The 16,718-nt window shown below is 35.0% G+C and overlaps 1 protein-coding gene across 4 annotated transcripts in view; it reads right to left on the bottom strand.

Annotated features, from left to right (window-relative positions):
* ATF7IP (activating transcription factor 7 interacting protein) overlaps nucleotides 1-16,718 on the bottom strand; it is a 118,876-nt gene that overhangs the window by 98,388 nt on the left and 3,770 nt on the right. For 2 of the 4 annotated variants that reach the window (XM_032347395.1, XM_032347396.1), the window contains exon 1: nucleotides 2,168-2,663. The exons of 1 other annotated variant lie outside the window; for it this stretch is intronic. In XM_032347395.1, coding sequence (XP_032203286.1) covers nucleotides 2,168-2,184 — 17 coding nt within the window. In that variant the 5' untranslated portion in view covers nucleotides 2,185-2,663. Of the gene's footprint in view, nucleotides 1-2,167; nucleotides 2,668-16,718 lie in introns of those variants that run through there. One more of the 4 variants, XM_032347399.1, reaches the window with a different exon arrangement.

The following is a 16,718-nucleotide window of genomic DNA, read 5'->3' as shown; positions in this document are numbered from 1 at the left end:
GAGTAGCTGGCTTGCACTGTATGAAATATCTGAATACAGTAAGCTGTTCATACTACAAGAGGCATAAAAATAATAATGATTAAGGGCACAGCACATTCACTTTTCTTATGTAATACTCACTGTAGGGTAAACCTGAAAGGCACGATGGATAAAATCTCTCTCACAACACTTCTTCTCTTTCGGGGGCAAGCACATATTACTGCATTTATATAAAGTAATGTTCAGGTTAATAGAATATACAATTATATTACATAAAAAGAGTCCTAACAACTTCACAAAGTAGTAAGCTAATGAAAGAGAAATAAACACACTAAAGCTATTAACAAAGCTGAACTAGTGATCCCAAATATATTTGAAGCCACTAAGTAAGTGATCAATGATGAAGAAAAAAATTATTTTGTTAAAAAAAATTAGAATATAAACACAATTTTGTGGCAAAGCAGCAATTTCAAACTGTCAAATTGTGTAAATATAGACTCTAACTTCATGAAATTAAAAAAGAACATAAAGAATTCACATTTTAGGGGCACCTGGGTGGGTCAGTGGGTTAAAGCCTCTGCCTTCGACATGATCCCAGGGTTCTGGGATAGAGCCCCGCATCAGGCTCTCTGCTCAGCATGGAGCCTGCTTCCTCCTCTCTCTGCCTGCCACTCTGCCTACTTGTGATCTCTGTCAAATAAATAAATAAAGTCATTAAAAAACAACAACAACAAAAGAATTCACATTTAGAATACTTTTCAAACTGAATTCTACAGTCCCTTAACTTACCATCTGAAGTTCTACAACTAAGCAACCTAGATCCTGACACTAACAAGATTAAAACTGTGATATAGGATCTGGTTTCAGACTTTTGTTTTCATCTTAACAGCCTAACTGTTCTCATTTTAATAAATAAGTTTATAATAAATAAATGTTACACTTTTAAATTATAAAATAAATTCAAAACAATAAAATATCACGTGTCCCTTTTAAATATAGGGGTCCTTCATAAGAATTTAATGTGCAAAAATATGCTGTTTTCTAAAGTTGCTGTGCTTAGAAAGTTCAAAACTTACTGTTCTATGTCATATTAGTCAGGGATATATTCATAATACTCTTAACAAAAATGAAGAAATGTACTATACCATTTATTAAAAATTTTTAGTAATTACCACAATTTAAACATTAGAGCTTAAAATTTCTATCTGAAATATTATGTGAATAAGAATTTCATACTCCTAACTCTCTGGGTGACTATGGTCTTACCATATCTCAATAAATGTTTCAAGTTCAGAATGTTAAGAAAGCTTTTTGAAAATTGTGAAACAAAATTTAAAAAAATCACTGAAATACATTATTTTTAAATATACCACAGGTTTAAACTAAGACTAAAGTGGACATCAACAATTAATATAAATTAACTAAAACAACTGAGTATTTATTTCAGTTCTGTTGCATTAAAATATATTAGGAGAAAGAAAAGGGGTATCCAGTCCTAGATGTGAACTTGTTTCTAAACTCAAAATTCGAATCTGAATGACAATTTCAGCAAAAAGTAATTAGAATAAAAAGTTAGCACCCTTAAAACATGTGAAAGAACTACATGGCCAAGAGGAGGCAGCATAATGAAAAAGAATTAGAACCCAGTACAAAAAAAAAAAAAATCTAACAGTGTAAAAAATATTTTTCTTTCTATAACTGTGACTTATATTCAGAAAATTAAATTCTTCCCAGAAAGCTATCAAACAATAGCTCCAAAACACACACACACACACACACACACACACACAATCTCTTCATGCAAAACACGGCTTATTTATGGCTTCTTTCCAAAACAAAACAAAATAAAAAAACACTATTCAGTAAATATACTGTTTTTAATTTCTACCAAAAAATATCAAGCAAACTAAAATATCCAACACAAAAAGAATATTAAGTTAATTAGGGCCAGAAACACTACTGTAGTGGTCAAATGTTCTGGCAATGACAGTACATAAGATGGTGAGAAATTACAGGAATTTAACCTTTGACCTCACCATCCTATGTACTGTGTCCATAAAAGAAGCTTAAAGCAAACACTTCAACTTCTTAGCAAGCAAGCTCTAAGTTCACCTTGCTATGTAAATTCAGTACAATTCAAATATTTTTTAATTAAAGTGTTCAAAGATAAAGAGTAATTGGTTCTTACCTCTGGTCCTGGTGCATGTGCCAAGTCTCCTCACTGGCATAGTTGCTGCCTAAGCAGCTACAAAGACTAGGTCAGCAGCCATTTTGAGACAGCTGCACTGTCTCAGTTGCACTAAAGTGTAATTAAGATGGCTGCAATGTGCACTCAAGAACTCACACAGTGAAAACTCAGCTATGTATCAAACAAAGCCCCTCCCACTTTGTCAGTCTGCAGGAAACTGAACACAGACAACAGCTAATGCATATACTGCAACAAACAATGCAGCTGCTTAGGACACAGAAAACAGAGAAGGCAGCAAGCCAGTTTTGTAACACAATGCCTGTGAATCCGGACTTGCAATACAGACTTTGGGCACATCCAGATCCCAGACAGCCTGAAGTCCACGCCACATATTAGCAGTTACAGAGATAGAGCCAAATCACACACAGCAAACATCAGGGAATTCGCTTGAAAGAAAGCCTCCATTTCAGTCCAGAAAAAAAAGTCTGCTCAAGGCCCTTTTTTTGGTGTGTGTGTGTGTCTTTTATAGTACTTTTATCATGAAAAGGGTGCCAATTTTTATAATTTCTGGAAAATTAAGTTGCTGAAATCCTGATAGTCAATTTCCATTTATAGAAGGCTAATTAAAGATCTTTTCCCACAGAGTCTAAGCCCCAAAGTACTCAAATCTAGCAGAATGGTTAAAGCTTACAGTCAAATTTTTGAATCTTGACAATAATTTGATAATAATTTTAAATAACTGTGGGGGAAAAGACTAGAATCATTAGAATTATGATGGCAACAAAGCTTATTTTAAGTAATCTGCCATAAAGATAAAAAACACTTTCTTCTCTTCTGTAGTCCAGATGGCCACAAAGACATCTCTAGGTGAGTGTTTGGTCCCAGGGCAAATTAAATTTCATGCCCTGCCACAGACCTCCCAACATTTTAATATGAGTGAAAAACAAATAAAAATAAAGAATTAGACACCCCTGGGGGGAAAAAGCAAATACTGAGATCAGAGTAAAATTCCATCTGAAAGTGGGTATATTAACAAAACAAATTTGAGAGGGATCCCAACAAATCTGTCCTGGCAGTAACCTACCCATCAAGAGAAGAGAACAAGAGCACAGAAAAAACTTGTTTGCTTGACAGCTCGTATCATCTAGGAAATCCACCTTTTCCTTCTCTTTTCCTTAGTTTACTTTCCTAAAATCTAGCTCCCCTGTATGATCTTTTGTCTATCCACCACACTATGTAGATATTCACTAAAATTCATTAAGGGTATAGGGAGGTGGTAGGGGTACAGCCAAAAGGAGACTGGCCCCATAAATTGATAATTGTTCAAGCTGAGTGATGGGCACATGGAGTTGATTATTTCATTCTATTTCTGTATATATTTAAAATTTTCTATAATAAAAATTTTTAAATGAAACAAAAGTAACTCAGCTTTTTTTTTCCACTTTAAATTCAACTATTTAAACTCAGCTTTTTAAAAGACCCTTATTTATTCTCCAAGAGGCAAACTGGATGAAGTGTATAAAGACTATTCAAGTCCTACACTAGATTAAAAAAAAAAAAAGTTACACTTAACCAAGCCACATTAATTCTTCAAAAAAAAGTAATTCTCTGAGGGTCGCTCAAATCTATTCCTTAGAAGCAAGAGGTTGGTAAACTGCAAAGGATTCATAAAAGATAGACATTACTGTAGCACTGAAACGGGACTAAGGTTATTCGGGAGACAAACAACCAAAACTTTTAAATCTGCCAAGTAAGCAGCTTCCAATATTCAGGACAGCAGATTCTTTTGGAGTCTGGGCTACAAAAATTTAAATTATGTAACACACCTGCAAATGTACCTTGTCCCATCCCCCTCACCCCAAGCCTCCCATGTCTTGCCAAATACCTTTCCAATGTAAATCCTAACTACTTTTTTCTCAGTCTAAGCTTTCCTGAGCAAGCTAAGTTGCTGGCTACTACTATCAGCTACAAGAACTACTTTTCACCCAATTTATATCTCAGAGTAAAAGACAAAAAGACATACATTCTCTCATTGTACCAATTCTCCTCCAACCACTACAGTCATTTCACTACCTATTCACTAGATTTTCTCTATTATCCCAAGGCACATAAATAAAACAGTAACTAGACATTATCTACTTCACACACAGCACTTAGAAGACAAAGGGGTAGGGAGGTACATTCATATAGATCAAGCCCTCAGGTAAGTTTTACATGCATTATTTCAATTAATTCTCACAGCAATCCTACAAGGTATATATTACCTACCACATTATAAGTGAAGGAAACTGGCTCAAAGATTAAATAACTTCACAAAAGTGCTAGGAGCTGAAATACATGCTAGACTACACTCAGTCTAAGCCCATGCAGCTTCCTTCACCCATCCCTTCCCACACTGGTTGTTTCTACACATCACGAAAATAGTTTAGAAAAGGAAAATGGTTGGGCTGTTTTTCTGATAACAGGTGCCACTGCAACATGTTTCACTTTCTATCCCAAAGAAACAAGCTTAGTTCACCTGATAAATCCTATTCAGGACTCAACCTAAATTATCTCATCAGTAACAACCTTTTCCTTACTTATTTTTCTTTTTACTATACCCATCCCCCAAGCCAGGTAAAATTTCACTCCCAAGATCTTTTGTGCATACCATTGTTATATTTACCATATTTCATAACTTAGAGTTCCTAAGGGCAGAAATCACATCTTAATTCATTTTCCATTCACTTCCATAGTACAAAACACAGTAACCACTCAATAGATGGTGAGTTGAAATTAATTCCCAGGGTTTTCATTTCTACCACAAAAATCTCAGAAAATTCTACATCTTTAAGAAACTTCACTTTCAGGATCTCAACTCTTATTTTCTGGGAAAAAGCAGTCAACTAATGACTCAATTAAGTTTTTAGCCTGGGCCTAAAAAGTCTCTGTACTTTAAAACCCAGGAAGTAGAGGCGCCTAGGTGGCTCAGTCAGTTAACTCAGTCAGTTAAGTGTCTGGCTCTTGGTCTGGGCTCAGGTCATGATCTCAGGGTTGTGGAACTGAACCCTGCATAGGGCTCCATGCTCAGCTCAGAGTCTGCCTGAGAGTCTCTGCCTCTCCCTCTGTCCTTCCCCCTGCTCATGCTTTGTCTCACTCTCTCTCTAAAAAATAAATAAAATCATTAAAATCCAAAATGGAAAAAATACCTTTTGTAGAGTACTTTTCAGCTTTTAGAGCTTTTACAGGCAGTACACAGGACCTACTAACTGCTTGGAAGAGCTGAACTCTAATATAATAATATTAATATTAATATAATAATATTAATGATAAACAGAGCTACATCAAAGAATTACAGTGCAATTTCAAAACACTAAAGACTATTAACAGATTAAAAGTGTCTATAAAAAATTATGGAAGTATATTATTTACTTTTAAATTCTTAAATTTTACTAAAAATTTTGCTTAAAAATTACTTTAGATAGAATAAGTCCTGATAAACTGAATCACTGTTTATTTGTAAAAGCAAACACATTGGGAAGTTATTCCTAATGTCAGGTAAACATTTCCACAATTACCCAATGTTTTGGCTCTTTCACATTTTTTTTTTTAATTTCAGTCTTAAAAGGATCATGTAAAGTAAGAGTGTTATAATGTCAAAGTTTTATGAGCAGCGAATGTAAACCATTTGCTAGGGGTTGCACAAATAACAATGAGAACTGGAAGGGAATTAATTGTAATCAACTACTATAACATTTTAGACAACACAGATCACACTATTAAAATAGCTGCATATACAAAATACTGAAAATGCCATGGAATCTAAATAAAAGGTTTCACTGTATTAGATAAAAAGTAAATACTTCTATTTGGATACTACACTTTAGTTACATATTATTACCAACCTTACATACAAAGAAAACAAACGTAAAAGGATGTTAAGATAATGAAATGAGAACACCTAATCTCACTCCCTCAAATCCTACTAAAACTACAGTAAAGGTTTTTTTTTTTTTCTTTTAAGATTTTATTGATTTGACAGAGAGAGACACACTGGAGAGATTTTATTTATTTATTTGACAGAGAGAGACACAGAGAGAGAGAGGGAACACAAGCGGGGCAGGGGTTGGCGGGGAGAGAAGGAGAAGCAGGCTTCCTGCCAAGCCAGGAGCCCAATGTGGTGCTGCATCCCAAGACCCTGAGATCATGACCTGAACTGAAAGCAACCACTTAACAATTGAGCCACCCAGGCACCCCAGTAAAGCTATTTTTTGAAAGCAAAAATACTCAAGAATAAGGAAAAGAGTAAAAGAACTAAAAGATTTTGGAAGCTGGAGAATAAGCAGGACCATTGGTAACTAACTTAGCAGTTCCCCAAATCTCATTTCCCATGCTTCATTGGGGGAATAACCAATTTAAGTTACATGACAGCAACTTCAAAAGACACAGCAACTAAAAAAAACTAGGCCAACTAAGGTGAAAGGAGAAATAGTAGGATGATGTGACCAAAAAAGGGAATACTAGTGAAAGCTGTTTGTGAATTAATAAGATACACTAGATATCCTCACCACATTCCACTGAATACCTTCTCTCCACAATCCTAGCAAAACTATGAAGACAACATCCAGTTAAAAATTAGAGTAGCATACCAAAAAGAGAGGGACTGAGTGCTTACTGCAGAGACCCATTGTCTTTTTCTTCCATTAATCTTCCAGACTGCTGCCAATCAGATCTTTATTCCCCATGTATGATCTGGCTCCTTGCTCAGTGGGGAGCCTGCTTCTCTCTCTGCCTCTGTCTGCCATTCTGCCTGCCTGTGCTCTCTCTCTCTCTGATAAATAAATAAATAAACTCTTAAAAAAAATACTTCTTATTCCCCATGTATGAAAATGGAAAACTAGGGCAATGCTCGGGTCCCCTCCCTCTTCAGGAGGTTTTGCACTTCACTCAACAAACTCTGCTTTACTACCACTCAAGATAGTGGAAAGCTATTCTCTGAGTGTATCTGAAAAGCATAAGACCTTAAGATCTTGGGAGCCCTCAAAAAACAGTCCACCCAGATAAGCCAAAGAGAAGTTAAAAGCTGACAATTGCAGATATTCTAATCAACTTTTTTACAATTTTTCAAATTTTGAAAATTTCAATTTTTCAAATTTTGAAAGATTTTATTAATCAGAGAGAGAGTGTGTGTGTGCATGCACAAACAGGAGAAGAGGCAGACTGAAGAAGTAGGCTCCCCACTGAGCAAGGGGCCTGATGCAGGACTCAAGCCCAGGATCAGGACCTGAGCCAAAGGCAGACACTTAACTGACTGAACCACCCAGGCGTCCCTCTAATCAACTTAAAAAAAAAAAAAAATTAAGAGAAAGAGAATGTGCACAGGCCAGCTTTTGGGGGGGGGGGGCGACTGGAGTAAGGAAAGAAATCTTAAGCAGGCTCCACACCCAGCACAGACCCCCATATGGGGCTCAATCTCACCACCCTGAGATCATGACCTGTGCTGAAATCAAGAGTCAGACACATAACTAACTGAGCCACCTAGGTGCCACTCTAATCAACTTTTTAATCTTCCATAACATATAATACAGTCAGGCAAGGAAGAAAAAGGCAACTGATTAAAGTTTCATGTGGAAAACAGAGACCAAAAACAAGCCAAAACAAAAACAAAAAAACATAAGAACTATGCAAGACAAAACTTCAAAGGGGCACCTGGGTGGCTCATTGGGTGAAGCCTCTTTCTGTGGCCTAGGTCGTGATCTCAGGGCCCTGGGATCGAGCCCCGCATCAGGCTCTCTGCTCAGCAGGGAGACTGCTTCCCCCTCTCTCTTTGCCTGCCTCTCTGCCTACTTGTGATCTCCCTCTCTGTCAAATAAATAATGAAATGTTAAAAAAAAAAAAAACTTCAAAAAAATTAATATCCATATGTAAGAACAGATGCTGCAGTCATGTGTCAAGAACAGGATACTAGGGGCACCTGGCTGACTCAGTCAGTAAAAGCATGAGATCATGAGTTCCTAGATCCACACTGGGCACAGAGTTTACTTAAAAAAAAAAAAAAAAAAAAAAAAAGTAGAGTACTACAGGCAAGGACTATAAAGTAGAAATGATGAACTTGATAGAAAAAATGAAAAACTCAGTAAAAGAACTGTATGATAAAGTTGAAGAAATCTAACTTAACAAAAAGACCAAGTTATAAGTAGGAGGGAAAAAAAACTAAGTGGAGTACCCCTCCAAAAATGCACATTGGAATGATAAAATGGCAGATGAAAGGTATCACCAATGAAATCATTTAAGAAAAAGTTCCAGGACTGAAAAACAAGAGCTGCTAAACTGAAAGGGCCTGATGAAAGCCAACAAACAATGATAAACAGAGCTACATCAAAGAATTACAGTGCAATTTCAAAACACTAAAGACTATTGACAGATTAATAGCTTCCAGTGAGGGGAAAATCAGAAATAAGAATGGCTTCAGATTTCTCAGCAGTAATAGAAGCAAAAAGATAATGAAACAGTGTCTAAAATTCTGAAGAAAAATGTTTTCCAACCTAGATTTCTATACCTAGCCAAACTATCAATCAAGTATCTAAAAATGCAGTGACAATGTTTCACACACTCCTGGCTTCAAAGAATATTCTTTGCATTTACTCTTTCTCAAAAGGTTACTAAAGAATAGAGTTTCCTTTCCCTAATGACAAAATAAACCAATAAAAAGAGATGACATATGGGAAACCATGGTGCAACACAGACAAAGAGTAAAGGAATTCCCTACATGGTCTATGAAATTTTGATCATAGCAGTGTATCACATGTAGAGGGCACCTAGGCCAACTGTAGCAATAAAACTCAAGAAACAAAAATGAGTCAAGATCCTTGCTGCCACTAAACCTGAGAGATGTTTCTCTACTAAATAAAACATCAAAAGATCCTTAGTAAAGGATCTTAACTATTACTATTAAGTAGAAGAGACTCCAAGATACAGGCCACTTGGTATACAGTCTGACATTACCTGCCTAAATCAAAATCTGTCATAAATATACCAAGAGAATGGGTCCAGATTTCTATGATTCTGTTAATCCAGTGCAGACTTTGTTTACGTAGATTACTTAACCCTAGATGAGTAAAACAAGAATTACTTAGAACTAAATGAACTGATTTAACTACGATTAGTATTTTTAATGGTTATATATGGAAAACACTTTCTTCTTAATCTATCTTTAACCTTCGATTTAAAATATACTTTGTATTAATAATAATTTAAATAATACCTTGATCCAATATCCTCAGAATTCCAAGGGAAAAATAACCCATGAAAGATTTTAATATGGGTTATAAGAAGCCACCAAAACAATTAAAGAGCAGTTCTATAGAAAAATACTGAATTTATTGATTGGTCTTATCCAAACAGAATCTTTTTCTTTTTTTTTAAAGATTTTATTTATTTATTTGACAGAAAGAAATCACAAGTAGATGGAGAGGCAGGCAGAGAGAGAGAGAGAGAGAGGGAAGCAGGCTCCCTGCCAAGCAGAGAGCCCGATGCGGGACTCGATCCCAGGACCCCGAGATCATGACCTGAGCCGAAGGCAGCGGCTCAACCCACTGAGCCACCCAGGCGCCCCCAAACAGAATCTTTTTCCTTTTTTATAATGCAGTTTACACAGTTCCAATGAGGATGTTTTCCTTACTAATCAGGATAAAATTGAATAAATCAAACTAGTAACCATGACTGCAAAACTGTCACACTTAAAAAGAGAAAGCTTATAATTAAGTATGAAAGGGGAAAAGGAATGCTCCTCAAATGTAGAAATAACTGCACCTCAAATGTAGAAATGATGCCAGTAAGTCCTCCCAGAACCTAATTTAGTACATTTTCTATAACTTATAGATCCCTAAGTTTATTGGAATAAAGAATATCATTTCCCAAAATACAAGAATATTGACAAATATGGAAATCTCAGAACCATAAGACCCCAGTTTTAAGTACTGCAGGTGAAAGCTCACTGAGATGAATTAGACAGCTCTTGGTTCCTGATCTTGTAATCAAGCAGGTAAAATTACACTTTACAAAACATCTAGACATAAGTTAACTCTTAAACAAAATGTATGTAGTTTTGCTAACCAGACAACAGGGAAGTCTTTTAGTATTAACTTCTCGTTAGGCTTGTGTAAACAAAGAATCAAGAAAAATAAATAAAGTATAAGATCATTAAACAAACTTATCCATTCAAATTTGTGTTTTACAGGGCAGGAACTTGGCCACAGGAATGGTTATGGAAGAAAACTGGCACTTTGTTTTGCCTCAATTTTGAGTGAGCATGTCCAACAAGTTCCATACCTAGAAAGTAAATAAAGGGGGAGGAAGCACTTTGCACTCTTAAATTTTAAAAAAAAAAGCATATGTGGGTTTAGTCCCCAAAATAAATGATTTCATCTCTACTTTTGGCAATAATAATTATCTGAAAAAAAACTGACAAACTCCAAAGATAAATAATTAATGTGAGAAAAGGGCTGCTTCTTTATCATGAAGAGGCTTACTGTAAACTTGGTAAATTTAGTAACTTCTCAGGGCTTTTATATGTCAAACACTTTCTAAAATAAAACAGACCTAAATCTAGACTCCTTCACAAACCTTTGCAAATACACTACTTTTTCAAATGCTTATTTTTCCCTACTAGTGAGTAGTATCATAAAACTACTTCTCTAAATTACTTTTTTTAAACATTTTATTCTAGCTCCAGTAATTAAGAATACTGTCATTTTCTATAAATATCCTGCATTGAAGGGCTCCCTATAGCTGCACCTAGTTGCCTCTTAGGTATTCATGCCTGACTAATCGATTCATCAATTGATTGGAGACAGAAAAGAAAAAATGTACCAAGAAAAATTGCTAACCATTTTTTAGATCTAATCTCATTTAATCCTCACAACCACCCTACTAGATAGGTAACAGCATCTTTTTATATTAATACAGCTGGGAGACTCTAAATGCCCTGATCCCAATATAAAATTCCTGTCCTTTCTACTTCACCATATTACTGATTTTAGGAAAATTCTCTGCCTTTTTCTTTCTTCAATTTTGCTATCTTCCAACTTCTAAATCACTTAAATTTGGTGGGGAAGGAGAGAATTACAGAAACTTAAAAATATAAAGTAATTATGTCATTCCATCTTTTCATCAAAACCTTATTAATTTGCACACATTATGTCCTTCAGAGTTATATCTTAGAGATTTGTTAATATGTAAGCAGTGGTGTTTCCCTGTTTTATTTTTTTAATGAATGAGATGAAAGAACTTTTTCTAAAACTTGACTCACAATTTATAATTTTTCATATGTAAAGTGCCTGTCAATCTTTTGACAATTATCCAGTGGGTGTTTAAATAAATTATGTATTTAATTATTAAAAAAAAAAAAAAAGCCTGACACCTGTGGATAATCATGAGTTAAATGAAAAGGAACTAGATGGGGCGCCTGGGTGGCTCAGTGGGTTAAAGCCTCTGCCTTTTGCCCAGCATCCTGGGATAGAGTCCCACATCGGGCTCTCTGCTCAGCAGGAAGCCTGCTTCCCTTCCTCCCTCTCTCTCTCTCTCATTCTCTCTCTCTCTCGCTTTCTGCCTACTTGTGATCTCTGTCTATCAAATAAATAAAATCTTTTTTAAAAAAGGAACTAGCATATCTTACTTCCCTTTCTTGCACCTCTACCTAAAACAAAAGGGATCTAGTCTTTCAATAAGCAAATATTTAAGGAAGACAATGTGAAAAGCAATCTTACACTTTGAACAGTGGCTTTATCATTCCTAATTAGACGGGGTTTTTCTTTAAAATGTTAACAATTGCCAGACACATGAATAAGATGTAATTCCTAACTGCAGAAAGTTTATGAAGGACTACACAACTATAAACATAGAAACAGAAAGCAATAAATGCCTTTAAGTGAGATAGGAAGCAAAGCAGAATAAAAAAAGTAATTAAAAAATTCCAGCTAAAAACAACAACATCCTCTTTATTAGTTATATTATATAGGCACAATGGCAGCAATGACTCTTACAAAAATCAAGGATCTTATGTCAAATAACAGGGAGCTATTCAGAGTTCTCCTAACACACTCCCTAACACACTCACTTTCTCATTTCTGATACTCTGAACACCCTATTTCCTTTACTGAGAACATCCTTCTAGTTTATCCCTAAAATACAACTCCCCTAAGACTTCCTTGATCTCCCCCATTACCGTTTCACTTTTTGTGCCTTACATGAATATTTTTTTTTTAAGATTTTATTTTATTTATTTGACAGAGATCACAAGCAGGCAGAGAGAGAGAGAGAGAGAGAGGGAAGCAGGCTCCCTGCCGAGCAGAGAGCCCAATGTGGGACTCGATCCCAGGACCCTGAGATCATGACCTGAGCTGAAGGCAGCGGCTTAACCCACTGAGCCACCCAGGCGCCCCTGAATATGTTTTTTTAAAATATTTTTTTTACTTATATAGAAAGCTGCTTTAAATTACTTATAAATCAGGTAAGTTCTACCCATATGCAAAGAATTTACAACCACAATTGTTTTACTTGTGTACATTATAAGGTCCTCAAAAATCATATTTTCTATCTTCAAAATGTGTATTTCATACATAGAGTTACAAAAGAAAAATAGGATCTGGAAAAGATGATAAAAACATAACTTCGAAGCACCTGGCTGGCTCAGTCAGTAGAGCATGAAATTCTTGATCTCTGGGACATGAGTCTGAGACCCAAGTTGGGTACAGAAATTACTTAAAAATAAATTTTTTTTTTTCTAAAACAAAAACAACTTTGGACTAAAACAAGTAATTTAAACAACTGTCACTATCCACAGTCCTTACCCATAATCTTTCATCCTTTTAAAATAAGCAAGTTAACTGGTAAAGTTTAAAAATATTAAACTGAATAAATAAGAAAAATATTATATGGAGATTTTAATATTAAATTAAAATTCCAATCTTGCAGAGCTAAACATGATTTTAATATGTTTGCAAAGGCAAGCAGAAATGGGAAGTATCCCGCCAAATAAGGTAATATAATAACTAGAATCTCAACCACAAATCATGAATACAAAGCTCTCAAAATTCCACTTTGAAGGAGTTATAGAGGGGTACATCAGTAGCTCAGTAAGTTAAGCATCTGACTCTAATTTTAGCTCAGGTCATGGTCTCAGGGTGATGAGATCAAGCCCCATGTCAGACTCCACACTGGGCATGAAGCCTGCTTACAATTCTCACTCTCCCTTGAGCTCTGCCTCTCCCCTGCTCGCATTCTCTCTCAAAAGAAGGAGAAGGAGGAGAAGGAAAAACCAAGGAAGACACAGAGTTTTAACTGTAACTGTTAAAGCAAAAAACTAGTTTTCAATATCAAATTATGAATTATTCTGAGAGACTACTTCTCCAGCTTACTTTTATAGCAGAAAGGGCTAGTTGTTCCCTAACACCCATTTCTTTCCTTTTATAAAATTCCTTAATTTTAGTAAGCACATGGCTATCCACCTAGATACTACATTAACCATCCTTCCTTTCCCAACTAATTATGTTCCAGTGACTACATTCTCAGCTTTAAAACATGAGTCAGAGTGATACGTGCCACTTCCAGATCATGTTCTCAAAAGAATGAGGTGTATAATCCCATGACCCTTTCTCCCTTGCCCCTGGTTGGTAAACTGTGAGTAGTCATGTTCAACCTGGAACTATATGTTAAGTCAAAGCCACCTTAAATCTAAAGAGTCTTTTTCTGTATTATAACAGCAGAAAAATAAACACTTATCATCCTTAAACCATGGTAAAAGTCTCACTGAGCAGTTCAGTCTTTATTCTAATCCAATTAGCTCCTGACATTTAACACCTAAAAGGAAATAAGAGAAAATTTCAAAAATAGTCTCTTTTCTATATTTTTCACTACTTCTTCCTTTTAAAACACTTAATCTAGTAAGGGTAATAGGACAGGTACACCCCTACTTAACTTCAAAGTCTTAGTTGAGAATGAGCTGAAGCAGTCACATCATTCACTGTTTCATCAGTCACATTTTCACTGGTTCTTAAAATGGCAGATCCTATTTTCATCTTCTAGGTTTACCTTTTCACAAACTGGATAGCATTATCTTTTAGCATTACTGACTCAAGGTAGTCAGTAATTATTAGTTCTGAGAATCATTACCTTAACATTGAAGTCAAATTCTCATTTAGATGTAGAATTGCCATAGAGTACTGGACATATAATTCCTAGGTACCTATCAGGACAATAACTCCGCAAAGTAGCACAGGGCTATACAAACAAAGAAAAGGGCCAAAGAACTCTATAGTAAGACATTATAACACTACTACCTCACATCATACGAGGGGTTCTCTCTCCCAAATTAAAGGGCATATAGCTAGTTTCTGACAAAATATTTTTATAATATTCTGAACAATGAAAAGTTACAGACATAAGTAAATGAATATTTCTCATGATGAAATTAATAGGTCATCTTCATTTCTCAGACTTTCATATTTACGTATGTCCAATTATAAAGTCTCTCAGGAAGTACTGCCAACTGTACCCTAAGGCCTATCACATTTTTTAGAAAGAGGCCAAGGAGATGCCAGAGTCATTCTCTTAAAGACTCAAAAATGCAAATGATCAAAATTCAAAACTGAAGACATTCACACTGTACAAACAAGCACTGGTACTCTAGTCTTCTCATTTTGCAGGCATTAAAAAAATGAAAATGTGCCGGGCACTCATACTCTCTATCTGCAATACAAAATTGGTTTCTACCATGAAACTTGAAGCATATATAAACAAAGTTTAATTTTTTGGAATTCACTTTTCTGTTTTAACAAGCTCAAAATGGATAAACCACTAACTCACTCTTTAGATTTCAGGACAGTCTGAGAAAGAACACTGTAATAACATTTTTAAAATCTTGGACTCTATAAAGAACATAACAAGATCAAACGGGCAAGAATTTCAAAAGAGAAGCTCCACTAATGGAGCTAGATACCCTAAGGAACTTACAGAGACAGGGCTTCTCAGAGCTACTTGATGACTTTTTTGTACTCTACCATTTACATTATGCTAAAACATAATTTTTATCCATAATACACCTTACATGTAATTCCCTTGAGAAAATACATATGCCCATGTATGAATCTTCCATATACCTCAAAAGTTAAAAATTTCAATAGAAAACTTTCTAAACTAAATCATACAGTTCTTTGCCTTCTTGAACAAGTTAAATTATTCTCTAGGATCCAGAATCATTAATAAGATCATCAACTACCATAATGAACATGTTAGAAATACTGATGCAGCTCTAGGAATACTAATTCACAAACTATATAATCTCAAAACTAAGTTTTTAAATTCTTGCTTTTAACACTTGAAACCTGACCCCTCTTCACTATCAAGATGCTAGCCATCACTTCTTGCTCCTATTCATGTATGTTTCTCCAGTAACACTTCCATTGTCCCTTTTTTTGCCATTCCTCACCTATTATAGTCTAAAACACCAAGTATCATAAGTTGTCAAAACTAGAAAAAGTTTCCGAGTAAGAGCAAAGGTCACATAAAAAAAGTAAGATATGCAAATTTCTGTAAGCAGTTTTGCTTGAAAAGGACCCAAAGATGGGAATTTTTCACTTTAAAAGTTTGATAAAAGCCAGTAGTAATATCTTAACAATTGATTTCTACCTAGTTCTTAGATTTATTTTCATGAAGCCAATCAGCCCAAAGAACACATTTAATGGACAATAAATTTACTAGTAATTAGGAAAACACCCTTATGAGAGAATAACTTACAGTTACCAAAAAGACTAAAAATAAAAATGCTTATTATATTACTGGGCTCCATCCTGGCCAGCAAAATAGCTTTAACATTCCTCTATTAAAAAAGAAAAAAAGAAAAGAAAAAAAAACTCTCAAAAGAAAAATTTTGGTTTCAAATATTGTAGAACACTTTCTTGCCAACCTATTTTACCACTTCTAACTTCATACTTGCACTATTTTCATATCACCATGTCCTAAGGGAGATTAAAAATAGAAATGCAGTCCTGTATCTTCTAACAACTTATCCCTATTAACATTTTATCAGCACTAGGAAACAAGTAAAATAACACCTTAATGAAAAGTAACAGATATCACAAATTTTTCCAGTGTTCTTTAAAAAAGGCTATTTTGTGGAACCTGCAGGAAGTGTATTCTAGTCATGTGAAAAAAAAAATAGTAAAAAGATGTAAACTCACCCCAATTTAGATTTAATGCAATTCTGAACAAAACTTCAAATAACTGGCTTTTTAAAAATTTAACCAAATGAATCCAAAGTTCATCTGCAAAAACAGGGAAGACTAGCTAAGAAAATTGTGAAAAGAAATCACGTATTTCTATAGTCTACAGCATATGAAACAGTATAGTACTGCTATATGAATAAGGCCCAGACAGTGCCTGTTAGCCTCCTTTTAGGTTTTATATTACATATTCCTGTCAAAAGCTGATAAAAACTATAACTCTTTCCCCAGAAAACTGCATATGTACAAGTTGTATACATCAAGGAATCCATGGAATCCATGGAAAGATTTAC

The sequence above is a fragment of the Mustela erminea genome, chromosome 6, assembly GCF_009829155.1.
Source record: "Mustela erminea isolate mMusErm1 chromosome 6, mMusErm1.Pri, whole genome shotgun sequence".
Lineage (NCBI taxonomy): Eukaryota > Metazoa > Chordata > Mammalia > Carnivora > Mustelidae > Mustela > Mustela erminea.
The sequence above is the reverse complement of the archived record's forward strand: the minus strand, read 5'-3'. Positions and strand labels throughout refer to the sequence as shown.